General features: G+C 33.9%; 2 protein-coding genes across 2 annotated transcripts; one reads left to right on the forward strand and one right to left on the reverse strand.

Moving 5' to 3' along the window:
* Positions 1-546: 546 nt before the first annotated feature.
* LOC117336713 (multiple epidermal growth factor-like domains protein 10) lies at positions 547-13,191 on the reverse strand. Its single transcript, XM_033897325.1, has 12 exons — positions 13,140-13,191; positions 11,516-11,650; positions 10,114-10,248; positions 6,618-6,752; positions 6,284-6,418; positions 5,810-5,941; positions 4,677-4,811; positions 4,211-4,345; positions 3,513-3,647; positions 2,877-2,985; positions 2,551-2,642; positions 547-2,220 (listed from the first exon to the last, which is right to left on the reverse strand). Exons 1-12 carry the CDS (start codon positions 13,189-13,191, stop codon positions 1,772-1,774), a joined length of 1,779 nt encoding a protein of 592 aa, XP_033753216.1. The 3' UTR covers positions 547-1,771.
* A 6,825-nt stretch (positions 13,192-20,016) lies between these two features.
* Positions 20,017-27,193, forward strand: LOC117336714. Its single transcript, XM_033897327.1, has 9 exons — positions 20,017-20,063; positions 20,390-20,493; positions 22,183-22,230; positions 22,817-22,951; positions 23,322-23,456; positions 23,976-24,125; positions 24,509-24,641; positions 25,219-25,340; positions 25,821-27,193. The coding sequence occupies exons 1-9, from the start codon at positions 20,017-20,019 to the stop codon at positions 26,990-26,992; spliced, it is 2,046 nt and encodes a 681-aa protein (XP_033753218.1). The 3' UTR covers positions 26,993-27,193.
* The last annotated feature ends 802 nt before the right edge of the window (positions 27,194-27,995 follow it).

Genomic DNA, 27,995 nt, shown 5'->3' on the forward strand with positions numbered 1-27,995 from the left:
TTACACCAAATATTTGTTTTGGAGCGATATGTATTGACAAAGATCATGAGACCGTGTTCAGATCGTACTCAGGTCTGCTTGTGAAAAAGTCTTTATCTTTGTGACTTTGCAACCAATTTTTGTATTATTTTGATGATCTGGCTCGCTTGGCGATGACCTAAATTTCCATGGCTACCTTCGTCATTGAAGAAATAGACGTTAGTCCTCCAAGACCATATGATCTTATTTTTGTCTTTACTTGTGCAAAGGGCTGCCATTAAAAGCTGTATTTGTGCATATTTTGCCTCGAGGTATCTATTTAGAATTCGAAATACAATTTCGTTTTAGAGGCATTCTGTGCTTGCTTAAAGTCTTTCACCTTGAAAACGTATTTCAACTATTTTATCTGTTCGATATATTTTAATTTAGTGGCAGTACGGGTGAAATAGCAATAAAGAAAACATGGATGCTCGATTGCCAAGCAATTCATTACATTTTGTATGAAGAAACACGAAACCAAAATCCATTTCAAATAAACATAAATTATCATTGTCAAAGTTCCTGACTTACCTTTACATACCTACAAATAGAACAAAGTGTTATTTGTAGAAAATATTAATTTCATTTATTTCTCAATATATATTGGGTACAATAATATGTGATATGATCTCAATGATTGACAACTCTTGAAGGCCGCAAATAGCAGCGCTGTGCAGAAATCAAAATTAGTATTATAATATTACTAAATATCGGAAACCTAATCATATGTTACTATTGGTATACCAATGGTGTAACTAAAGACATTGAAGTCGTATTAACCACCATATGTTCATGCATATGTTTTACTAGTATATATGATACGCAACATTTTAGTACTGATTCTACTACATACTGTGTATAAAAGGAGGAAAGAAAATCAACGGAGAAAAGTATTGAGACGAACTTCATTATTCGATCACCAGATAATATAAGATAGTATAGACAATATTAAGATATTATTTCTGAAGAACCCCAAATTCAAGTTACTACTCCGTTTAATATATAATTAATGATGAATTATTCTAGACTGGTAAATGCATCAAGCTTATACGTGAATTTTAAACAAATTCCCTCAAACGTATTTGTGTGCATAGTTATAGAACACGTGCAAACGAAACACAAATACCTCGATCGCAAATAAAACCCCACGTGAACTGTTTATGTATTGAAATCGCGAAAATGACCCCTTGCAAATAACTCTGTTTGCAGTATCATCGTCATGTACATGTTTCTATTCACAAGGCCGTATTTATTACATTATACAAATTAAACAAAAATGACACTACAATAGCCAATTATAGAAATGTCATAATGAATTGATTCTCATTTAGTATGATCCCTAATTTGACATATTCACTACACGAACAAGTTTCTTTCACCACCACTTATACATGTATTTATAAGTAATATTTGAATTTTATCATAGTGCAAATATTTACGTAACTCCTACGTTGCTTTTGCAGCAAACAGTGTAGCACATCATTAATTCTTATTTCTCCATTCACATACTGGGAACAAATCATCCAATCATCTAATACAGCAAGGACACTGTGTAGACAATAATATATTTGAATATTTTCCTACATTGTTGTATGTTTTATTATGTACATAAAAAAGTAACATACGTAGCAGTTCGTTTAGCAAAGAAAATATTCTGATGATATGAATATCATTGATGTGGCAAATTTTAATTGCATGTGAATGACTGCATCATAAGCATTTTGAATCACGTCAGAGGTGCAAGGATAATATACTAATCCAAATCAGCGTAAGTTTCCGAGACGCCTCTTCCTCCCAAACTCTCGTATTCTTCTTGTATACCAGCGTTTCCATACACTGGCTGTGCTTTAGTCTGCTGTACTGGGGGAAGTGGTAGCGGTGTTTTTGCAATTTTCGGATTTATTCTTGGACTCGAAGTAGCGGAATTGGAACTGTAATTTTGATAAGTGGTCGCTGAAACATCCCCTTTTGGTTTGAGATCTTTACCGGCGTTACCAGCCGCTGCAGCAGAAATACCGTCTGTGTAGTAATACTCGTCCCCACTTGTGGGAACAGGTGGTGCCACCTGTGAACCATTCCCCGCCGGTGTGGACGAGTTGTTCAAAGTATCTCGGCCATAATATACCCCGTCTTTATCATTCGGTAAGCCCTTTGCTGTAGGTGTCTTTTGATATCCTGTAGCTTTCGCGGCAACCCCTCCAGCTAAACAATGAATCAAAACCGTAGATTCATGATTATGACATGTACTATTTCATAAATAATAAAATTGCAGAATTGTTTTTCAAAAGGGTTCAAACTCAATTTTAAAACATGTTTTCACTATATTGTTATAAACATATATATATTTTTTGTAAAATAATTACAAATGCATTGTAACATATACAGACAGTGTTTGAACAAAACAGTATCAATAAAAAACAAAAAGAAAGAAAAAGATAAAAGTTTCAAGATAAGCAGATGAAGCATAGCTAAATCGCCATCTTACGTCGAATATGATTGTTTTAATTGACGTTTAAGAGATTATGTTACTACCTATAGGAGGCGCAGGTGCTTCGGGTACCTCAGAAAGCTCAATGAAATCTTTCTTTCGTCGAGACCGAGATTTCACCTCATGGCAGGAACATCTATAATAAATACAAACAAGACTTTGTTTGAACAAAGGTGAATACGATTTTGCAATAGCTTTAACAAATGATATACAAATTCAATTACATAAATAAATAAATACTTAGTATGCCAGAATATGAGAATGAGAATCATTGTTAGGTTTCAAGCTCTAAGCTAACTCTTGTTGTTCGCAATGATTTCTTCCTATTACAAAACAAAACTGCAGAGCGTATGCTATAAAACTGGCCTACCTGCACGCGCACCACAGAACGACAGCTATGATTACCACTAGGACAAATGCAGCCAGGAATCCTAGAATACCAACCAGGGCCGGACTGCTAACCAAGGCAAATGCAGCAGCTAGGGACAGAAAGGCAAGCAAAACTATTGTTTTATGAGTTTATGTGATTCTAGGAATATTTGTACTTATGTTATGAAGGCCATGCATGCTTTGGCACATTTGTACTGTGTTGACAAGGCAATGGGAAATGACTTCAATCAAAATTTATATGCATGTATTATATTTGTTGATATAGAAGAAATACGGGCATTCGATGCTTGCAATGTCAGAGTATGACTTAAAATATATAATAATTTCTAGGTTTAATTACAGAATAAACTGAAGAGCAAAACATCTCTACTTGAACTTCCACATGTTCTTTCCCGTATGACACATGGTACCTTACCTAAAGCTTATTCAAAATATCCTTCAAATACAATGTAGCATCCCTGGTGCCGTTTTGAAAATATAGAGTCACCTATCACAAAACCTGTATCATACCTCGCCAGCTACTGTTACATACATAGTCACGTGTAACATTATCTTTATGACATCTGGTAGGTGTCTCACCACACAATGTTGCCCACACATGCTTTTGTCACCTTACCTGTATCACACCTAGTGCCCTCCCAGCCACTGTTGCATGCACAGGCACCCGAAACCTTGTCACATAGGTTTGTGTGTTGAGCATCACAATCACAAATCCCAATACATGCTATTCCAAATGTATTGTCCGCACAAACTGTCAAAAATAAAAGCAAGCTAACATTTTACCACATAACCTTTATGGTGGTAATAAGCCTTTTTAGCATCTTATCAGCTTTTGCTGTTAGTAATTAAAACTGATGAAAATATCGTTAATGTTGCGCCTGAATTACTTTTGTGCAGTAGGTTTTTAAAATGTATGCCAAAATGAAGATTATATGAGATTTTGTGCCTACAAGTAAAGAAAGCAACGCCGAAATGGACGGGAAAATGATATTTCGTACACAAATACGGACGGTAATTAGTGATACTTCGGGTCAAACTGAGAGTTTTTACGATTATGATACATAAAACACTTTAGTTTCGATTGGAAGTAAAACTGCCGTATTAATTTAAAGATTGAAAAATTTACATCTTGGGAATAATACACATTTCCCATTCAGTTTCAGCATTATATACTTTATTCAAATGAAGGAATTACCTTATAAAGAAGCATTCTTGTCAATGTTTCGATCTTGTGTTCCCTTCGTTTTTTTAATCGGTTGTAAGTTGTTGTTTTTTGTTTTTGTTATCGATTATCCGTTTGTGTATATAACTCACCACTATCACAGGTGTCACCGACATATCCCGGACTACACGTGCACGCCCCTGTCACGTGATTACACACTGGGTATGCATTGGAGGGACAGGAACATGATTGTGAGCACTTATCACCGAACTTCAAAAGGCTGCAGACTAAATCAATCAAATATTTAATTTAGAGGGTCTAAGGTATCATTAAATTTCATCTTTTAAAGGTTCAAAAGTTTTTAAGCTTAATGAAGTAAATGGAGATATCATAACAAAATATATTTAGATCACTTCGTTTCAAATAATCTACATATGATATGATAAATAGCATGTTTTTATTAATATGTTGAAATATTTGTTTTTCTGAATTAAAGCGTTTTTACATGTTTAATATTATTTAATGAAAAATTTAAAAGGTATCTTCACATCAAAGGACATTGAAAAAAAATACTTGAGTGTACTCGTGAAATGAGGGAATTGGAATAGCAAATATCACCTTGTGTGCAGTCTGGTTGATCATATCCGACTGCGCATGTGCAATATCCGGTCACATGGTCACATGCTATTGTATTATTTAAATGACAGTCACAAACAGATGAACATCCATCTCCGTAAAAACCGGAAGGACACGCTAGGTAAAATAAATCATTTAGATATATGCCCATATGATATCGAAGTAGAAAACAGTTTTATACTCAAAAGAGATTCTAGCAGAATTTTATTCTCGTAGTTATTAAAGAAATATTGCATTTAAATCGAGTAAAATGTTTATAAAAAATGAAGGCAATGATGTAAATATGTCGAAAATGAAAATTTCAGCATAGAAGAACATGCTCATGACATAACCCCATGGATCAAATGTAACCATATCCCACAATACATAGAGGATATCTAACAGTGTCTTCAGTAATACACAATATATTTCACGAGTGGAGCTAGTATTTTGATATTTTTCACGAGTGCGCAGCACGAGTGAAAAATATCAAAATATTAGCTACACGATATTCTGTTTATTACATTCTTTATCAACGAAAAACCTACCCCGTATGCTAACTAGAACTACAGCGACAATTAGTTAATAATTAATAATTAACTAAAAGTAGTTTCTAAAAGTAGTTTTATACAAACCTGACATTAATTTAAAAAAAAAAAAAAAAAAAAACGTTGTCCCCATTTTTTTTCGAAACATCCGGAAAATGATTCTTTAATCAATACGATTTGAAAAAAGAGATGTTTTTGATATAGTATATCAATTGCAGTGTTATGCAAATATATCAATAGATTTGATGCGATATGTATTGATTTGAATGTAGTAAAAGTGTGCACTAAACATGATGAAGTAGCACATGCGGATAATCTGGGGTTGGTCTTTTATAGGAATTATGTCGCTTTCAAAATTTGACATTGACATCTCCTCAAATATCTAATACTATCTTACGCTTTAGAAATAATATTGTTGATTATACTCTGTTCATTCAAAACTACTAAAATTGAGCTAGGCTAACGTGACCATTGTTTTGTTTTCCTTGTTTAACACATCAAAACGCATTCTACGTAAATCGATATACAGACTGTCTATCAAATTCATATGCTGATATTAATATGTAATTTTGATAGTTTACATTTTACCTTCAATGCAGCTTATTCCGCTGTAACCTGGTTTACACACGCACGTGCCGTTAGAACTACAGGTGGCTGTATTGCTTTTGTCACATGTGCAGGTTGAAAAGCACCCAGCTCCGTACGTCCACAGAGGACAAGCTGTACGAAAAAATGCAAAAATAAAGTATAAGGTATTGTGTGACCCTTCGAAACAGTACTACGTGAGGTTGCGATGCTATTAATAGCATAGAATATATCAAATGACTTTGCCTCAAACAAAACATGCATGATCATGGTGAATTCATTGCACGAATGAACAGTCAAACATAACTCAATCTGTACAGGGTTTAGGAATGTCAAGAGTATCTGTGTACGAAATGTCCCTACATGAGTGAGGTCGCAAGGGCTATATACTAAAGACAATTAAGTTTGAGGAAGAAAGACATTCAAAAGATTTAAATTAGCATCATCATAAATTAGTCTGCTCTTAAAGCATCTTACTTTCGTTACAGATAAGTCCAGTGTAGCCTGTATTGCACGCGCAACTCCCGTTCACATGACTGCACGTGAGAGTGTTGTTTGGGATACATGAACAGTTTTCAGTACATCCTGCTCCATACGTATAACCAGAGCAAGCTGAAAATATGACACAAAATCATTGACATCCTGTTACCCGGAAAAATGATACGTCTCTCAAGTACCAGAAAAAAAATCACATTTTGTGTTACAATTGTGTCTGTCAATTCCAACTGTTGTAGATAAGTGTAAGAATGACATTTCTGTAGTTATAGATGTTTTATACTTTTTAATCACTTGCTGCATTACGTTCTCTTACCAGTTTCACAGTTAGTACCGATGTAACCCGGCTTACACGTGCAGGCACCGCTCACGTCGTTACATGTTTCGCTGTTGGCTTGGACACATGTGCAATCATTTCCACAATCGTTCCCAAATTTCCAAGGAACACACGCTGAAAGAAATACAAATCCTAATTCATTTTGATTTTAAAATCTTGGTTCGTAGTTTTTATGAAAATGTATCTGTCCCATCGTCTCGATTTAGTTCCGATGCATAGTTTCTTCATAACTTAGGACCGTTTTACAACTGAAATGCCAAATGACATACTCCGTAACCTTGTTTTGATTTACACACCACAGTACCTTACAGTTTTAAAATCATTTGACCTCCAACAGTTCTGACGGACTAGCCTCTATTCGGACTTATCGAGTCGTATGAATACGCGATTGAGATATATATCGCATTGATCATGTTGTATTAACCAAAACTGACTGTGATGCGGTTAACAGTAATAGTTGCTACATTGGGCAAACATGATCCCAAACGTTGGACGGTTGTTTACCAAGTGTATCTGACTCTCGTATTAGGAAATGAAACTTTTAACTCGTGTCTTTTCAATATTTGGAAAACTAATAACTCGGTTGTTGAACAACCATCAGTTGTTTTGGAACCTGTTTTCATCTCAATTTGAATATTTCGAAATATTACACATATTTCTAAAATGATTCTCAAATAAAAATAGCCCAGGGTATCAGTAATATAAGTGTTTATACTTACACGATTCACAGTTTGTCCCAAAATAACCAGAGTGACATGTACACTCTCCATTAGTACTACTACAGGTCGCCGTGTTGGCCTGGACACACGTGCAATCACTGACGCAGCCAGATCCATATTTCCAGCTGCTACAGGCTGCAAAATTAACGTTTAATTCTAGACAAACCGAACTCATATTTTTAATTATAAGTCCACCATTCAGCTACATGTAAAACTGTCGTTGTGTTGTACTGTTTTCGCTTTTAGATTTTAAATTTAAATCTGGTTATATTTAGATTAGCTTGCTTGATGGATTAAGGTATAAACGTAGATGTATATACATTTTTGTCTACTGTAAACAAAATCATTAGTTTGTATTATTAAAATTCTACGAAAAGTTTAACACCAAGTCAAACATTTTTCTCGTGGAAATTTTGAAACAAACCATAAACTTTAATGCTATTAACTATTCATTAAGTGTATTGGGCGTAGCTGTTATCAACTAGGTTCTGGTTTGATAACAGAGGAAGGGAGTGTGACATGCAGCATCCAAGGGTAAATATCATAATATATAAAGGGTATGCTATAATAGCTGTTGAATCTTTTGATATATGCCTACTTTAATCAGCTTTCGAATCATGTACAGTAAACCCCTTTTCAGAAAGCGACCGTCGATGAAGTCACCTACCTGTGTCACAGTTCGTCCCCGAGTAGCCCGGATTGCATGTGCAGGTTCCGTCTGCGCTATTACAGGCTACTGTGTTGGCCTGTAGACACATGCAATCACTCGCACAATTGACACCGTATTTCCATGCGCTGCAAGCTGACATCAACATAATATTAACTATTTTGTATTCGAAAAGCTTATCCAAACGATGACTATACACTGTTACATAGGTTGCTCTATATTGTGTGACAACCCGCAGTCACAAATAAAGTAGACGATATCACAACAGTGTCTGTAGGGTCAAATCAGACCTATAAAAATTTCCAGGCCAGTGACCAATCTGCTATGATGTCGGTTGCAAATGAAAAAATTGCCTTTATACTAGTTTAAATCCTACTCCATTTGTTTGGTTTAAAACGAACGATTTTTCGCAATTAATTTTCCCACCCTGTTGTATTTTTATTATTAAAATGAAAAAAATGTCAAATGCTTAAGAAAAGAAAAAAAATTAAATAAAAAATGAATAAATATAATAAATCAAAAGTGAATAAATAACAAATAATGTATCATACTGAGTTTGTAGCAAAAGTTAGATGGCATCCTTGCAGTTTCCGAAAACCAGCTCAAAACGGCGGAATGATAATATCAATTATAAGAATACAAATTCAAATTACGTAAGAGACGGAACAATAATATCCATGGGGACATCATTAAAGATGATAAACCCAAGATAATGCGCTGCATTAGTAAGACGATTAACATGGCACTGTACCTGTTATGTTAGCATGGTATACTTACATGATTCACAATTATTTCCGGAGTAACCAAGATGACATGTGCAGTCTCCATTAACGCTGTTGCAGGTCACGGTGTTGGCTTGTACACATGTGCAGTCACTGACGCAACCAGACCCATATTTCCAGGCACTGCACGCTAATACAAACAAAAAACGGGTTACTCCATGTTACGTAAATCTTAACGTATATATAATGCCATCCCTTCTTCATCTACCTATGTGGATACATGTTCCAGGCACTGCACGCTTATACAAACAAAAAACGGGTTACTCTATGTTACGTAAATCTTAACGTATACATAATACCTTCCCTTCTTCCATTACCTATGTGGTTACATGTTCCTGGCACTGTACGCTAATACAAACAAAAAACGGATTACTCTATGTTACGTAAATCTTAACGTATATATAATACCATCCCTTCTTCCTCTACCTATGAGGATACATGTTCCAGGCACTGCACGCTAATACAAACAACAAACGGATTACTCTATGTTACTTACCTCGATATTCACTTATAGATAATAATATCCCTTCTTCCTCTACTTATGTGGATACATGTTCTACTTGATTCGACTATCAAAGAAAAATCACTATGATTTCTACGATAGATGACGACTTCTCACCGAGAAGTTAACAATGCAGGATTTGGGGGATGCGGGTTGATCATGATCGTAGGAAAGGTTTATAGACGACAACGTGATCGCCTTTTGACATACTCTTTTGTCTTGTGTGTATGCAGACATACGTTTTTATTGCTTGCTGATATGTCGAGGTTCTATTAAAAACGCCATAGTTCTCTTTTTGAGGACGTGACATCACCCTTATTTTGCATAAAACTTATTTATGACGAGTGTCGACGATAAGCTGAAGCCACTTATTACTCTAAACACATGGTTTTATTCTCATTGACTTTTCTTGCCACAGGTCTTAATGCAACTCGGTTTTTTAAATATGGTTTTGACCTCTTTTTATCGATTTTTGAATCTGTTACTTTCACTTATTAGCATTCTCTGTTGTCTTTAATCAGAAACATGTTCAGCATAAGCGTTGGAACAATTAAGAATTCAATAGAGACAAATTAAATATTTAAAATGATAAATATATTTTTTTAATTATGTGGCAGGTAAAAGAATCCCCTCATACCCTCATAATCTATGTTTGACAGACTTAACCAGTGAAAAGCGCTCTGGAAATGTACTCATATAAATTCTGTATTATACATACGTACACATCAGAATTGACAAAAGGGTCGCTTAAATCAAAAATATGAAAACAAATAGCATTAACATTATGAATCTCTTGTAAACCTACCGGTGTCACAAATAATTCCGGAGTATCCAGGGTCACACAAACATTGCCCGTTTTCATTAATACAGCTAGCGGTGTTAGCCTGTACGCATGTACAGTCACTGCTACAACCATCACCATACTTCCAGGCGCTACATGCTAAAATGAATATTGAAACATTTATTGTTAAGTGAAACATGAACTAATAAAATGTTTTTGGTTAATTATGAAAATAAGTTACTTTGCCATTCATTATGTGTACAAACATATGTATATATTTCTGTATTAAGGACTGGGCAATACACATCCTCTTATATTTCTTCGCGTATCGTCACTCGTGTATTAAGGCGAAATTTTACCTGAACATTTCGGCATACCGTTCCTTGACACCGTCAAAACAAGTGCTTTGTTGAGGGTTTGCATGTGACAAAACTGGATGTAAGACTCAATAGATAGATGTAATATCTCCTAGTGAGGTAGAGTTTAGAAAAAAAAACCCGATCCCTTAGCTGTTTCATGGTAAAATTATAACGACACTCGATATGTCAACACCTTTTTAATAATTGTTGTTTGTTACATAGGTTGAGTCTAATTATAGTGAAATCTGTTGTTTTACTAGCGGTCACGCATAGTCATAATTAAACACATACAGACACTTGTAGTGACACATACAATTTAGTCACAATATAACCCAGTAAGACACAAACAGACACTTATAGTCACAGAAAGTAACAATGATATACAATTAGACAAGATCAGACATTTATAGTCACACATAGTCACAATATATAGAGGATTTCTAACATTGTCTTTAGTAATACCAAATATATTTCACGAGGGGGCTAATATTTTGATATTTTTCACGAGTGCGCAGCTAAAATATTAGGCACACGAGTGAAATAAATTTGGTATTACTGAAGACACTGTTAGATATTCTGTTTATTACATTTGTTATCAACGAAAAACCTACCCCGTATACTAACTAGGTCTACAGCGAAAGTTTACATAAATAGTACGTTTATAGTAGTTCCCCTTATCCAGGTGCTGACATATATGTCGGGCTTTCTGATTGGTCAATTATTTTGGTATTTTCTAATCATTAATTTCATTGGTCAAATCAGCAAAAATTTCACTTTTAAAAAATAAATATTTTTGATATTTCATTGGTAAAAATGTAATAAAACACGCGTATACATATATAGGTAATTACACCCTTTACATAGCCACAATAAACCACAGTTTGGCAAAGAAAGACACATTTAGCCACAGATAGGCACATATATACATAGTTAGATACAGAAAAACATATTTACGCAAATATATCAAATACCGGCACAGTAAGGAACTGGAAATGCACAACTAGTTACATTTAGGCCGTGATCAAATTAGATACCGATAAATAGTTAGATAATTCTTTTATAATTACCATTTTCACAGTTTGTCCCAATGTAACCTGCACTACATGTACAGGCCCCGTTTACATTGTTACAAGATGCTGAGTTAGCTTGTACACATGTACAATCACTTCCGCAGCCGGATCCGTACTTCCAGTCGCTGCAACCTGAAACAAATATTGTAGCGGTTGGATGAAACATTCAACGCGCTCGTATCTGATGGCACAAATGCTAGTTGACTGCAACATTGCCTGATTTCCGACATATTTGGTTGTATTTTATCACTTCGGTCGACAAAATTAATTGAAAGAAAACAATTAATCCAACTTACTAGATCCACACGTTTCGTCCTGGTATCCATCTTTGCATTTACAAAAGGGGAGACTACTCAAGTCACAGAACGCGGTGTTCCTTGAGTTACATACGTCACAAATGTCAATAGGGCCTCCCGTCACTATTCCACAATCGATGATGCAAACAAAGCAAAAAAGAAACAGAATAATCAAATTTCGCAAGCACAATTTAGTTTTTTTTTCAAATATGGATTTAAAAAATTTGATTTAGAACAAATTCACTATGTTTAAATATATTTTTGCAACTTAATGTTCAAATTTGTAGCATTGATACACTCATGTGTGAATTTTTTCTCCATATGTCAGTGAGTTTTCGGTAAATGTTGATGTTTTAACAACAGGAACATCAAATACGTAAATACAGTTTGTCCTATGTCTATATTTATCCATATTTCATATTACATGCGGGATTTAGGCAACATCCAGAGCTTACCAAACACCGAACTTAAATGATTGAATAATCAAAATTTCTTAAATACAGATCGAATGATGACATTTTTTCTTAACTCATTCAGTTGAAAAAATATGCATATCAAAAGTAACGTAATAAATAAAGACTTGATTATACACAATTTTATATCTCATATGATCATACCTATACCGCCGCCTCCAATTATTGACTCCGGGGCTGTAAATCAAAATTAAACGTCACTATAACTTGCTCCAAACACGGCCAAATACCAAATTAAAAGGAATCTAATAATATATATTAAAGTAATAAGCAAACGGTTTCACTTATTTATTAAAAATATACCCTACCCCATACCATGTTGAAAAGGCAAGAAACAATGTCATTTGTTAATGTACAATGTTTATAAATATATAATGAGGAAACATGATAAGAACAATAAATGTGGTTTCTAAAACAGCAGGCAGTCTCTTCATATTACCCTGGCTATTTCAATGACACATGAAATGAGAGAAATAAACTTCTTGACTTTTCTTACTAAAACATAACATTTCGAAGAGAATCAAATACTCTCTAAATATTCTAAAATCATTGTTTCATGATTCAACTCGCAATGATATTTATCTAACTTTCTGTGTGTCAATACACAAAAATGTTTTATCAAAGATGTCAACACCTTTTTGGTTCCATTTTTGTTGAATAATTAGTATGGGTAATGCCATATTTAAAACTACTACATTCCATATGTGCAATGGCTTGGAATAAACAACACAGAGAAACGTACATGGTATCAATAAAAATAATGTAGAATTCAGTTAATCAATTGTATACTAAAAATAATTAAATACAAGTGTAATCAATTATTCAGAGTGTATGTGTGTCAAATAACTTTACCACTTCCGGTGAGATGTGCAGCAGGTACAGCTCCTGAAAATGTCATAACCATATCTCAATTAATTTTTGCTAGTAATTGTATTGTATATGATAGACGCTATTAAAATAATCATTAGTTTGTAAAAATAAAAATAATTTATTCTTATCTAGAAGGAAACAATAGCGATGTAATATAGTATAGGAGCTTACGTTTTCCAAGATGAGTTTTACGTTTCTTTGAGCATGTACTTCCGCTCCATCGATATTTACATCGACAACTTCCGGTCGCATGGTCACAATAACGGGAATTTCCACGTATGCAGTTACATTTATGTGTACACCCAGACCCGTATGTCCACTCAGGGCAAGCTAGATAACAAAACCGATAAGCGAGCAGTTCACATGCACATGTATGATCATAACTGGACTTGCCAAAAGTATATTTTACATTGATATCAGTATGTAGATGTAGATGTCAGACTTAACAGTTAAACGAGCAATATACTAACACTTTGTCATTTTTTTTCAAAATATTTCCTTACATTATTGTTAAAAAAATTAACTAAAAATCAAAGATATTATTTTATGAGTGTGGTTGGGTTTCAAACTAACAAAGCAGAAGTAATTTAGGGTGATATTCTTCTGTACCATAAGGCAGTAGATTGTGTATAATATTTTAAAGAAAACAGGTTATTAACACATTTTCCCCCTTTTCCTGTTCGATATACACAGACTTTTATCCAATGTCAGAGATAGTGATCGGGAAAAATGGTTGCCATCATGAACGTATAGGAACATATCATATTTTCGTCCATGCAATCTAGATTCTTACGAGTTCGAGTTTCCATTGAAATCTTTATTTTTGCTTCATAGTTTGCCCTCGTTTTTATCGCCTGTGACTTTTAATGCTGGTTTTGTTATTATGTTATTATTCTTTGTTATTACTCTTTTGATCTAGAAATAATTATTGGTCGTCAAATTGAGGATACCACCAACATACTTACCTCTGCATTGCGTTTCCTCTTCGCCCCGCCAATATCCGATCGGACACTGGAGTTCCTCCGCATCAACAGTTTTTATTTCATTGCTAGAATATACCAATATAAAAAAAATAATAATGATACTCTGGTCTCGAGAAATTAAGCCAGAACTGCTTTTTCTATAGTTTATAGCGAGATTTATTGACGACTAAGTCACATAGAGGATTATATTCGTCTAACGCGGTTTTAAATAGTGTCCTGGTTAGAGACAAAATCTATATCAAAATAGCCAAAACCAAATCAGATGAAAATACCATTGATATCATTCAGCCAATTATGTTTAATTAAAGAAACAGGCTACTCTTCTTTCGTCATACATAGATATATAAAATACGGACAAAAATATCTTATTTACACCGAAACAATAGTTTTAACAATGCATTTATCTACAGGTATATGAATCAAATACTATTTGATTATCACGAAATCAACCCAATTCAGAAAAAAAAACTTACTTTAGAATGATTACGATAACACGACGAGCGACAAACCTATTGTTTCGTACTTTAATCCTCAAAATCCGAAAACCTCATTGAACTGTCCTGATTGACATTGTTTTGAACAGGTAGCTATCACTTAGACCACTTGAAGTGTTAGTTATATTTAGATACCATCGTTGATGTTTATACTCTTTCAAATAAGCGAAAACAATGTTTAAATAATATTAATAATAAAATGTAATTGATTACATTACCTTTTCTGTTCTGTATTTGTTGTGAAGCAATTAAATCCCGGTTCTAACAGGAGGAAAATTGCTAGAAAAGCGATCATGATTACAAATGTTGATCTTCTAACATAATGTTTCATATACGAGTAAAATAGTTTAAAGCTGTTATTTTACTTGTGAAAAATATTTGTTATTTCCGCTCAAACTGAGAACAACCACTTCCTGTATCCTGGTAGGGATGGACTTTCATGTGTACTATAACAATACCACCAGCTTGTTTTATTTAATATATACTAACATTAAACTATGCTACTATGTGAAATTAGTGTTTCGGCATTATAGTAACATTAACCAGGCTTTTTAGCAAATTAGTGTATAGTCAGCTTTGACTTCCAATGATGATATATATCTCTACTGATCTGAAACGAAACATTTTATTTTAACTAACCTGAAAAGTAACTGTATACTTTTTATCTAAAATTTTTCATAACTTAACTAAATGTTTACGCTGATTATACACTCAGAGATGTCGACCTTTATTAAGGATAGCACGTGTTTTGCCAGCCTCGATACTAAATTTGCTTTTTCATTGCCAAATTTTGCCTGATGAAATGTCTTTTTTTTTTGCAGGAACAGTCGATGTTAATATTTCAAAAACTGCAGAAAACAGTTCTAGTTGCTTCAAATTTAAGGTAAATGGGATGAGTTTCCTTATCAGCATTATACTTTGTATGTGTGAGCTAACAGCTTGTGTTTGGTCTTGATAGGGGAACGGTATTTGTATACTTGTACAGTGTTTTAACTTGAATCTGATTAGGTACTGTTTTAATAGGTAGCATCGCTTAACTCAAATTCAAAATATACATTTTATGGAGTTTGATCTTACTTCAAGACCTGATTATTTCGTTGTTTTTATTTATTTATTTTTTGGGGGGGGGGGGGGGGGGGGGGTGTTGTTTTTGTTTTACGTAATTACGTAACGTTATTTTAGTTTGCATCCTGTTGTTGTGAGCCGAAATCTGATATATTTTGTACATTGAACATCAATATATTTTGTATCCTCAACATATTCCCATTAGCTTGTTATTAACCATACACAGATTTTTTTTCTTACATACGGTAATGCCTTGACTGCTAGATCGGATACATCACTATCACACAAAGTAGGGAAAGAGAGCTGGACGCGCGAGGATGCCACTCACAATAGCGTATATATGTAACAGAACCACCTCTCTATTTTTTTTACGTCCTCAATATCGACGCAAATTATCTAGGTCATGAAAGATAACGCGATGAGAAGCTTTCACAAGCCTTACTCTTTGGTGCTGTATTTTCTAAGTACGAAAAAAATATTCAAATATGTCTCAACTCTCGTATAAGAGTTTGTTTGGCAATCCGCGTGCTGGCCATCCAAACTCTTCCGCTCGGGTTGAGATATCCTATCTACGGAACAGGCCCATTTAATAATATATTTGTTCTAAAAGATACCTCCCCCGTCTTTGTTCATTCTGTATACCCATAACATATCTGATCTTGTATGTATCATCCATATGTCTGCACACACACATGCGGATATTATACTCATCAAATTGTATATTGATTCCATTCCGGAAATATCTGGCGAGTTTCCGTATCCGACATGTGCTGTCGAGAACTGAATAGAAATTATTATCAATTGATATTACTGTTGATAAGTATGATAAAAATCGTTACATAATGATACTTGGTAGTTCTTTACCCATATTATTTGGAGTTGTATGGCTGATGACGTCGATGAGTACAGGCAGTTTACAACCACAGAGGAATGATAGGTATGTCTTTGATTGATATGTTTTTCATATTTTAGTTTCATTTAATTAATATCTTTCATTTCAAAGATAATATGCATAATTTGAAGAAAAACATTCTCTCATATATAATATAATATTTTAGAAACACGTTTTTATTATATGTGCGTTACAAATACAGAAATTTATGGCATTTTTGAAAATTACATAAATATGGAACTTGTTATGATGCAGAACTCGTTAATCTAAGCTCACATGATATATATATATGTTATCTTTATATATCATATATATCAACTGATGAATTCAAATGTTGAAAGGCATTTTCTATATTCACTTATGATCATAACTGGACTTGCCAAAAGTATATTTTACATTGATATCAGTATGTAGATGTAGATGTCAGACTTAACAGTTAAACGAGCAATATACTAACACTTTGTCATTTTTTTTCAAAATATTTCCTTACATTATTGTTAAAAAAATTAACTAAAAATCAAAGATATTATTTTATGAGTGTGGTTGGGTTTCAAACTAACAAAGCAGAAGTAATTTAGGGTGATATTCTTCTGTACCATAAGGCAGTAGATTGTGTATAATATTTTAAAGAAAACAGGTTATTAACACATTTTCCCCCTTTTCCTGTTCGATATACACAGACTTTTATCCAATGTCAGAGATAGTGATCGGGAAAAATGGTTGCCATCATGAACGTATAGGAACATATCATATTTTCGTCCATGCAATCTAGATTCTTACGAGTTCGAGTTTCCATTGAAATCTTTATTTTTGCTTCATAGTTTGCCCTCGTTTTTATCGCGTGTGACTTTTAATGCTGGTTTTGTTATTATGTTATTATTCTTTGTTATTACTCTTTTGATCTAGAAATAATTATTGGTCGTCAAATTGAGGATACCACCAACATACTTACCTCTGCATTGCGTTTCCTCTTCGCCCCGCCAATATCCGATCGGACACTGGAGTTCCTCCGCATCAACAGTTTTTATTTCATTGCTAGAATATACCAATATAAAAAAGAATAATAATGATACTCTGGTCTCGAGAAATTAAGCCAGAACTGCTTTTTCTATAGTTTATAGCAAGATTAATTGACGACTAAGTCACATAAAGGATTATATTCGTCTAACGCGGTTTTAAATAGTGTCCTGGTTAGAGACAAAATCTATATCAAAATAGCCAAAACCAAATCAGATGAAAATACCATTGATATCATTCAGCCAATTATGTTTAATTAAAGAAACAGGCTACTCTTCTTTCGTCATACATAGATATATAAAATACGGACAAAAATATCTTATTTACACCGAAACAATAGTTTTAACAATGCATTTATCTACAGGTATATGAATCAAATACTATTTGATTATCACGAAATCAACCCAATTCAGAAAAAAAACTTACTTTAGAATGCTTACGATAACACGACGAGCGACAAACCTATTGTTTCGTACTTTAATCCTCAAAATCCGAAAACCTCATTGAACTGTCCTGATTGACATTGTTTTGAACTGGTAGCTATCACTTAGACCACTTGAAGTGTTAGTTATATTTAGATACCATCGTTGATGTTTATACTCTTTCAAATAAGCGAAAACAATGTTTAAATAATATTAATAATAAAATGTAATTGATTACATTACCTTTTCTGTTCTGCATTTGTTGTGAAGCAATTAAATCCCGGTTCTAACAGGAGGAAAATTGCTAGAAAAGCGATCATGATTACAAATGTTGATCTTCTAACATAATGTTTCATATACGAGTAAAATAGTTTAAAGCTGTTATTTTACTTGTGAAAAATATTTGTTATTTCCGCTCAAACTGAGAACAACCACTTCCTGTATCCTGGTAGGGATGGACTTTCATGTGTACTATACGAATACCACCAGCTTGTTTTATTTAATATATACTAACATTAAACTATGCTACTATGTGAAATTAGTGTTTCGGCATTACAATACCATGAACCATGCTTTTTAGACAAATTAATGTATAGTCAACTTTAACTTCCAATGATGATATATATCTCTAATGATCTGAAACGAAACATTTGATTTTAACTAACCTGAAAAGTAACTGTATACTTTTTATCTAAAATTTTTCATAACTTAAATAAATGTTTACGAACTGATTATACACTCAGAGATGTCGACCTTTATTAAGGATAGCACGTGTTTTGCCAGCCTCGATACTAAATTTGCTTTTTCATTGCCGAATTTACTTGATGAAATGTCTTTTTTTTTTTTGCAGGAACAGTCGATGTTAATATTTCAAAAATTGCAGAAAACAGTTCTAGTTGCTTCAAATTTAAGGTAAATGGGATAAGTTTCCTTATCAGCATTATACTTTGTAAGTGTGAGCTAACAGCTTGTGTTTGGTCGTTATAGGGGAACGGTATTTGTATACTTGTATAGTTTTTAACTTGAATCTGATTAGGTACTGTTTTAATAGGTAACATTGCTAAACTCAAATTCAAAATATACATTTTATCGAGTTTGATCTTACTTCAAGACCTGATTATTTCGTTGTTTTTAATTGTTTTTTTTTGGGGGGGGGGGGGGTGCGGAGGGGGAGTTGTTTTTGTTTTACGTAATATGTTATTTTAGTTTGCATCTTGTTGTTGTGAGCCGAAATCTAATATATTTTGTACATTTAACATCAATCTATTTTGTATCCTCAACATATTCCCATCAGCTTGTTATTAACCATACACATATACTTTTTTTCCCACATACTTCACAACGTGATGTCTTGATTGCTAGAAATGGGATAAATTACTATCACACAGAGCAGGGAAAGAGAGCTGACCACGCCATGATGCCACTCACAATAGAGTATATATGTAACAGAACCACCTCTCTATTTTTTTTACGTCCTCAATATCGACGCAAATTATCTAGGTCATGAAAGATAACGCGATGAGAAGCTTTCACAAGCCTTACTCTTTGGTGCTGTATTTTCTAAGTACGAGAAAAAATTTCAAATATGTTTCAACTCTCGTGTAAGAGTTTGTTTGACAATCCTCGTGCTGACCAGCCAAACTCTTCCGCTCGTGTTGAGATATCTTATCTACGGAACAGGCCCATTTAATAATATATTTGTCTTAAAAGTTACCACTCCCGTCTTTGTTCATTCGGTATCCCCATAACATATCTGATCTTGTATGTATCATCAATATGTCTGCACACATGCGGATATTATACTCATCCAATTGTATATTTATTCCATTCCGGAAATATCTGGCGAGTTTCCGTCTCCGACATGTATTGTAGAGAACTGAATAGAAATTATTATCAATTAATATTACTGCTGATAAGTATGATAAAAATCGTTGCATAATGATACTTAGTAGTTTTTTACCCATATTATTTGGAGTTGTATGGCTGATGACGTCGATGAGTACAGGAAGTTTACAACCACAGAGGAATGATAGGTATGTCTTTGGTTGATATGTTTTTCATAGTTTAGTTTCATTTTATTAATCTCGTTCATTTCAAAGATGATATACATAATTTGAAAAAAATAAATTCTCAGATATAATATAATATTTCAGAAACACGTTTTATATGTGCGTTACAGAAATTTATGGCATTTTTGAAAATAACATCAATGCGGAAATTGTTATGATGTTGAACTCGTTAATCTAAGCTCACATATATATATATATGTATATTTATATATCATATATATTCAACTGATGAATTCAAATGTTGAAAGGCATTTTCTATATTCACTTCGTGTTTGTATTTTTGTTATCAGTTTAAACAATACAGACATAGACTATGCAATAGCTCGTGTAAATGGTGACGAGTTTGAGTGCAGTACGGGATATAGGCGAGTTGGAAAGGAAAGACGCTGTGAAGGTAATTAACTTCTATTTAGACACTGAAATCAATGAAAAAGATATATGCACATTATAAGGGCACACGACACTTACACTTTGCATTGTCAGTGACAATGACAAGTACACTTATATGAAGTTTCCAGCTAGAGGGACCGCGGAACCAAATGATTTCCCATAGACGGTAGTGTTAAAGTTTACCACTGTCCTACTTAAATGGAGTTTTCATCTCTGGTCCACTAACTATAATTTTGAATAATGACATCTCACACACATGTAAATTAAATATTTGAAAATTCAAAAACTGCATTTCTTTCAAAGATGTACCATATCATTAACTCTATTAACTATGTTATTTTCAAAAAATATGAGGATTCGTGGATCGTCAATACCCAATACGATTATTTATATTGGCTATAAAAGTGTTATAATAAGGTATACAACAAATCTGAATTTAAATATATTTTCTTGATAAAATCTAGGAAGCTACGGCGGCAGTGTATATTAAACATTGATTCTAACGATAGACAGAAATGTATAATGGAACAGGAACGAAAAAGAAGTTTTTGCTTAATCCGAATTATTCTGCAAAGATTGATCTTTTGATAGAAAACCATTTTTTTCATTAATAAGGCCATAGTTTGATTACCAGGTTAGACCTGAAAATGTCTTTTTTTTCTTGTCAAACACGTAATTTATCTTTATGATTACACCGTTGTTCCGTTCATCCTTAAAATACATATCTCGCAATAAATTATTGATTTTCAATATTTTCTATTTTAAAGCTTGTTCGGGCTGGACATACGGAGACTCTTGTCGTCGAAAATGTAGCTGTGTTCGTAACAATACACGGACATGTGGACACTTGACCGGAGTCTGTGTTTGTCATCCACGCTGGACTGGGATAACATGCAGTCTCCCTGTGGCAATAAAGCGGGGGAAAAGTAGGAAAAAAATATTATTAATTGATGAACTGCTGAATCAGTTTCTGTTATTTTTCAATACAAAATCTAAAAATACGATTGAATTGTTACTCATGAAAAGAAAACGAGTTAAAATCATGCTCCATCAAGTTTGTTTCCAAAACTGAATAAGCTCTATTCCAGTTTATCAGAATTAAATATCAAATAAATGGAATACGAATTTTGACATGTTCCGCCACATGATACTTTCACAACGCTGTAAAGGCATTGGAAGTACAACGATGGCATACCTGAATAACTGAAAGATTGTTGGTGTCACCGCTACACGCTCTTAAAATAAATGTGATTTCTTTGAGGACCTTTCCAAAAATGAATTACTTTATTTTCATGTTTCAAACAAGCATTTATGTTGCATTAAATAGTTAAGATCTCATAACAAAAACAATTATCGTTCTCTATATCTTGATTTCGATGGTTAAAAAAGCTGAGCAGTATTATTTCAACGGGGTAAATAAAGCAAACTAGTTATATTGACGTCATACCAATGTAGACAATTTTAAGTTATCATGGCATTCCTTATTACATTGATGAAAATAACTTTTAAGTTTTACTTTAGTCACAAAGTTTACTCAGTACTTTCTGCCAAATCGCAGGTATTGAGAACTTTAAACTAGTGTCGGTAGTTTACATTCCAATGTATATACCATTGAAATGGTGAAAATGGCAATTTTGCTTGACATCGTTGGGGGGCATAAATTATAATATGCAATTGTTGTTTTTTTTTGTAGGATCAGGGGACTCTGGGGTCAAGGCTCTTGTACCAGAAAATCTTTCAGGTAAGCTTTGATCTGTTTTATTCATAACGTTTTTTTAACCAAATTTCCTAGCTTCATTAATTGATGGTAATGATGTCATGTCATGTCGATTCCATGTTGTAACGCATTCTTATCCATTAGAGATGCAAAACTGAATTTGAACAAAGAATAAGGAAGCATAATCCGGATACAATGTACACACATACTTCCAATTTGTATAGTTAGCCCATGATGACTGTTTAAGGCATCAATGAACGCAATTGATGCAAGACATCAAGGAAATAATTTTTTCAACAACAGCGCCGCCAGATGATCAAGGTCGCGAGAGTCATATATAAGGCATATTAAACATATTTTATCGAAAGCATACAGAAGCAACCAAACATTAGCATGGGCTTCGAGTTTACTCATACAGATATTGGGATCATTATGTTATGTTGTCATTTAAAATACCATGCCCTTTATAATTTCGCCTATAACATATGAAGACATACCGCGAAGAATTGCAGAACACAGTATTCATCCTCTTATTATATGCAACAAATAGAGTTTTATGACTCAGATTTCTATGTTGTGTAAATATGATTATTAATAAAACGTCTTTCAGTGTGTCCTGCTTGGTTTTACGGAGTAAACTGTACGGAGATGTGTTCCTGTAACCAGACTACGTCTGTAAGCTGCAACTCTGCGAATGGGTCATGTATATGTACACCAGGACACACCGGGAATCAGTGTAACCAAGGTAAATTATCATACAAGGGGATTAAATGTAACAATTGCAAGGTAAATGTAACTAAGAACTTTTTTTTAGAAATATATGTTTCATACATGGAGTGTAAAGTCATTGGCAATATAACCATCAATAAAACCCAGTATAGACATTAATACTTTTCTTTTATTGAGCATTCTCTCCGTAGCGTTAATGTACTAAAGAATTGATTTGATAGCCATTGATGTACGTAATACACACACAAAAGCTAATTTGTCACCCAATAAGCAAAATAACATTTATTTTTCAAATTATAGCATATCCTGCATTGCCTTATAACCTATATATAAACAAGACATTTCATAATTCTAAAAATGTATTTTATATATGTATTTTCAAACAGCTTGCGATAGTAACACTTTCGGAGAAAACTGCAGCCAGACATGCAAATGTGATCCAATCAACAGCTTCGCCTGTAGTCACGTTGATGGAACATGTGATTGCTCCTCCGGATGGACAGGAAATTTCTGCAACGAAAGTAAATTGATAAATATTTCATAAAGCATGACTGATTTATCGAGTTATGTTATAATTTGCTTCTAAATAGCCATGCTTACCTGGGTATAGCATTTATAAGTTTTCATATGCGTAATTAACCTACAAACGATATTCTAGTAATTAAATAAATTTGCAGTACTGGTGAAATTAACTTTCTGGTAGTTTTGTAACCTACTAATATTGAGTGTGTGTATACTGATACCCGTATTTCATTTTTATGATTAGCCTGCAGTAAGTGTTCATAAATCTAGCGAGGAGTATGACATACTTTTTTTATCCTGTGGTGATTGTAAGTTAACATAGATATACATTTCCGGAATTATGTCTTTGACATTCAGTGATAGAACGGAGAGCCAGATATAATTATGTTGTATTTAGTGTTCAGCCAGGATTGATTATAGGTGGAGCTTTTCTAATAGATGTTTGTATTATACGTTGGTGTGATTTTGGTATTGATTGTACGTAAAAGCAGATATTTTTGTTATAAATTTACGTGTAGCCTGCAGTGCTGGTACATATGGCGATCAGTGTAGAAATAACTGCTCTTGTCCAACCAACGCATCCCCAGTCTGTCACCATATCAATGGCTCATGTTCCTGTATCACGGATTATGTGATGGTCGGAGATACATGTCTTAAAATAGATACAGGTATAATATTCCTTATTATATCAAATGCATATTTGAAATGGCCCTTTACTTTCAAATTTTGATCAGCCTTAGTTTACAGATGCATACGCCTAGATCAATGTAACACTGCAATTCGTAAATGACGTACTTCTTATTCATCAAAACAACACTTTGGTACTAATTATTTTTTCTTCATAACAGCACATACACGGGAAATGTGATAACGTTGGTAAACCCCTTTGACGTTCGATGGATCTGCCAATAGGAACTTAATATCCACATACCCTTGTCATTTGGAATTCAAAAATGTCACACAAACATGCTTTCATTGAAATTAGTATTCACTTAGAAAATATCAATTATTAGCAACAACTGTGCATCTAAAGCATTTTCCTTTCTTTCAGTTACAGTGACTGTGTCTCCACTGTCGGAATTCCTCGCCGTATTTGAAAATCCAGTCTATGTCTGTATTATCACTGTCGGATGTACTCTTCTTCTGGTCGCCATTATATTGTGCATCATGTGGATAGTCTGCAGGTATATTAAAATTATGAAAAAAATCCAACATTTGGGTCAATCTTGAGACTCATAATGCACTATCAGTTGAATTTATTAGGTCACCTGAGACGAATTCGATCGCCTTTTTGTCCGGCGTCATCCGTCATGCATCATTTCAAATCATTTTCTTCTCAATTACCAACATGCCCTGATACTTGATATCGTGTCTGTAGCATCTTGGGATAAAGGGCTACAAAGTTTGTTCAAATGGATGACCTTGACATTCATTAAAAGTCACAGGGTTAAATATGCTGACATATTGTAATGACATATTCTTGATAACTCAAAAGACCCAAATACCCAATATTAGGTATGTAGCATGCTGGGATGAAGGGCTACGTAGTTTGTTCAAATGGACGACTTTAACCTTCATTCAAGGTCCCAGGGGTCAAATATGCTGAAATATATAAAAACCCGGGTAACTGTTAAGGGTATCTTGTTTGAAGAGAAATGATTTTGTCAATATTAATTGAATTTTAATTCGTCGCAACATGTAACATCAGATTTAATGTTTTAACATTTTAAAACTTGTAAAAAGTAACTCTTTTTTCTTCAGATGCTCATGTGCTGAGGTCAGGAGCCGAAAACACTTGTTGAAATCACCGACATTGTTAGACAATGTCCCTACAGCTTACCCTAGACAGTTAATTGGTTCAGCTGCTGAACCAGCTAAAAAAGGTATGCACAAAACAAATACCAAGAAGGGATTCTTCAAAACATTTGTATGATTCAACCTTTATGTGCATTCATAATTCGAATACACAATGTACAACTCTCAATTGTTTAAAGTGTAAATCGCAGATACATCCCTATAGAATATACTGCAACACTTCTCATCCAACACAATGAGTTATGAAAATTAAATTGAGTAAAATGGCGCTTTCAGTTACGTTAAGCTTGAAAAACATAACTAACTATTCGATTATTTACAATAGTTAAATGTCGAATATTTTCTTCTTATACAACAGTGTCAAATATTCATAATATAATGTGATCGTTAATTTTTCTAATCAACTACATAATTTCTCATTTCCTTAAAATGTAAACAAAAATAAATAAATATTGTTCACTCCAGCGTGGTTTGCTACATAAAATTTCTTAGGTCAAAACTGTAAACGAGGCCCAAGTTTTACGCCATCTTAATTATTTTATTGATAGATGCCATCGCTGCTTTGGCTAATATCACAACGAAATCAATCAAACAAGAAGAGGAATTAGACGTCCATACATCTACAGTTTACGGGGCTTCCCTTGGTGTTACAGGACAACCTCCTATTACTGAAGGAGGAAGCTACTACTACAATGAAACTCTTCAGCAATCTTTTCCAAGTACAACACCCCTTTTAGATTCATCATCACAAGTGAATATAATCGATAATTTGTTGGATGGCAATGCATACTTCCAAAACACCAAAGCCTCATCCGTGTCAACATTCAAATTGAATGAGACAACAGATGAAAGCCCCCAGACGGTTAACACTATCGGGGGTATGTATTATAATGTTGATGATTTGCAACAAGGAATCCTGAATAGAAAATTGGTGGCTTCACAGCCAAACCTGTCACAACAACCACGACCGAAGGACGTTACATTTAACGATGTCATCGCTGATATAGCGAAGAAGAAAGGATATCGAAATGGAAAAACTAATTTGAAAAAGATGAACTCCCGATCCCTCCCTAATATTAATCGTGTCAACGTTGAGCCAGACAGGGTTCGTCCAACATTTCATTTGTTCAAAAATTCCACGTCTGATCCCGATATGAAGCAGAAACAGTCTGGCAATAATATCAGCATTTATGAGGATACGGCGGTTTCGAATTCCAAGGAATCACGTGACGTTAACGCAGCTGCCACTACCCCTATGTTTATTGGTGCAAAAAAAGCCACACGCATTGCCCCAATACCGGTGGCGCCACCTCTTCTACCTCCGAAACCGAAAAATGTCGGTAATAGTGTCTTGGACTCCTCTGAATCAAAACCTTCTTCAGATCAACCGTCACCTCCTCCAATATCTAAAATTCCAACATACTCTAATATCAACCGTAATGGCATGCCAAGAGACGATACAAAATTGAATTATTCAGCTTCTGACACCAATTTTCAAAATGTACCCGTGGCGCCCCCTTTTAGCAATATTCCACTTCAGAATCCGTCCTTTGTAAGAGGAGGAAATGACTTAAGGAGCAATGCGACTGGTGGCGTTAATTATGATGACGTAGCTATTAGGTCGTTCACCAGACAAGAGTCTGAGGGTATTTACGATGATATAGACCAAGATCCTGGTCGTGTCGAGACCAGACAGATTTGCATCTGGTATATATGCTGAAATGGAATGAAAATGTACAGCCAATCATTTTATCTATATCCCTTTAATACATGTTCTCAATCATTTATGTATATTTTGTAGATCAGTTTTAAATCAGTTTTGAATAACACTAAAATTGTCTTACTTCAAACAAAAGTCAAATAGCACGTAACTCGCATTGATGGTCAATAAAATGTGTTCCCACCTAGCGTTCACTTGTTTTCCGTACACATAGTCTATGTATTTTACAATAACTTGTGATTGTAGATATATATCAAATATATTTGTATATTATTTCCTTAATATCACAAGCATTTAAGTTGAAATGATTTTGTTGTTATTTTATTCCATGGTAATTTTTATTCAATTTCATGATATGCTATATATATGTATTAGATGCAAAAATACTCTTTTAAACTTTAGTTCACAAAGATACATGTATATATGCTGCACGATTGGACACGATAAACCTGGTAGGCCAGAGCTGACCAACCATCCGACTCAAAGAATTGTGGAAGCAATCACTTTCTTTCAATACATATCTGGATAGTAATGCTCGTGGGGAATTGGTTTTGCTACATTAGATTTAAATCCCAGACAAAAAATACGCTTTCAATTAATATATCGTGTTTATACGCAAAAGTATGGGATAAATCGAGTTTAATGAAAATATAAAACACCATATTCATTTATTTTTAACAAGTTTGGGATGAAACAATTAGAATCGTCTAGCATTTTCTATACAGTGATTTAAAAGCTGTGGCTTCTGATATGTCAGCATTAAGGAAACAACATCCGGCCAACTGTCATCTACAGGAAGCAAAACCCTTTGGATAGACATTGGACCGGACACGATTCACTTCCGGTGTGTCACTTATAAAACAAATTATTCATATAAGAAGTCTTTGGCCGTTATCAGGATAAGGGAGCGAAACAAATATGCTGTTATTGGTATAGCATAATGGCTTACCTGAAATATGTTGTCCTGGTGAGTCTAAGTCTTGGTGTATTAGGGGATGAAAAG

Source organism: Pecten maximus, chromosome 10 (assembly GCF_902652985.1).
Source record: "Pecten maximus chromosome 10, xPecMax1.1, whole genome shotgun sequence".
Classification (NCBI taxonomy): Eukaryota; Metazoa; Mollusca; class Bivalvia; order Pectinida; family Pectinidae; genus Pecten; species Pecten maximus.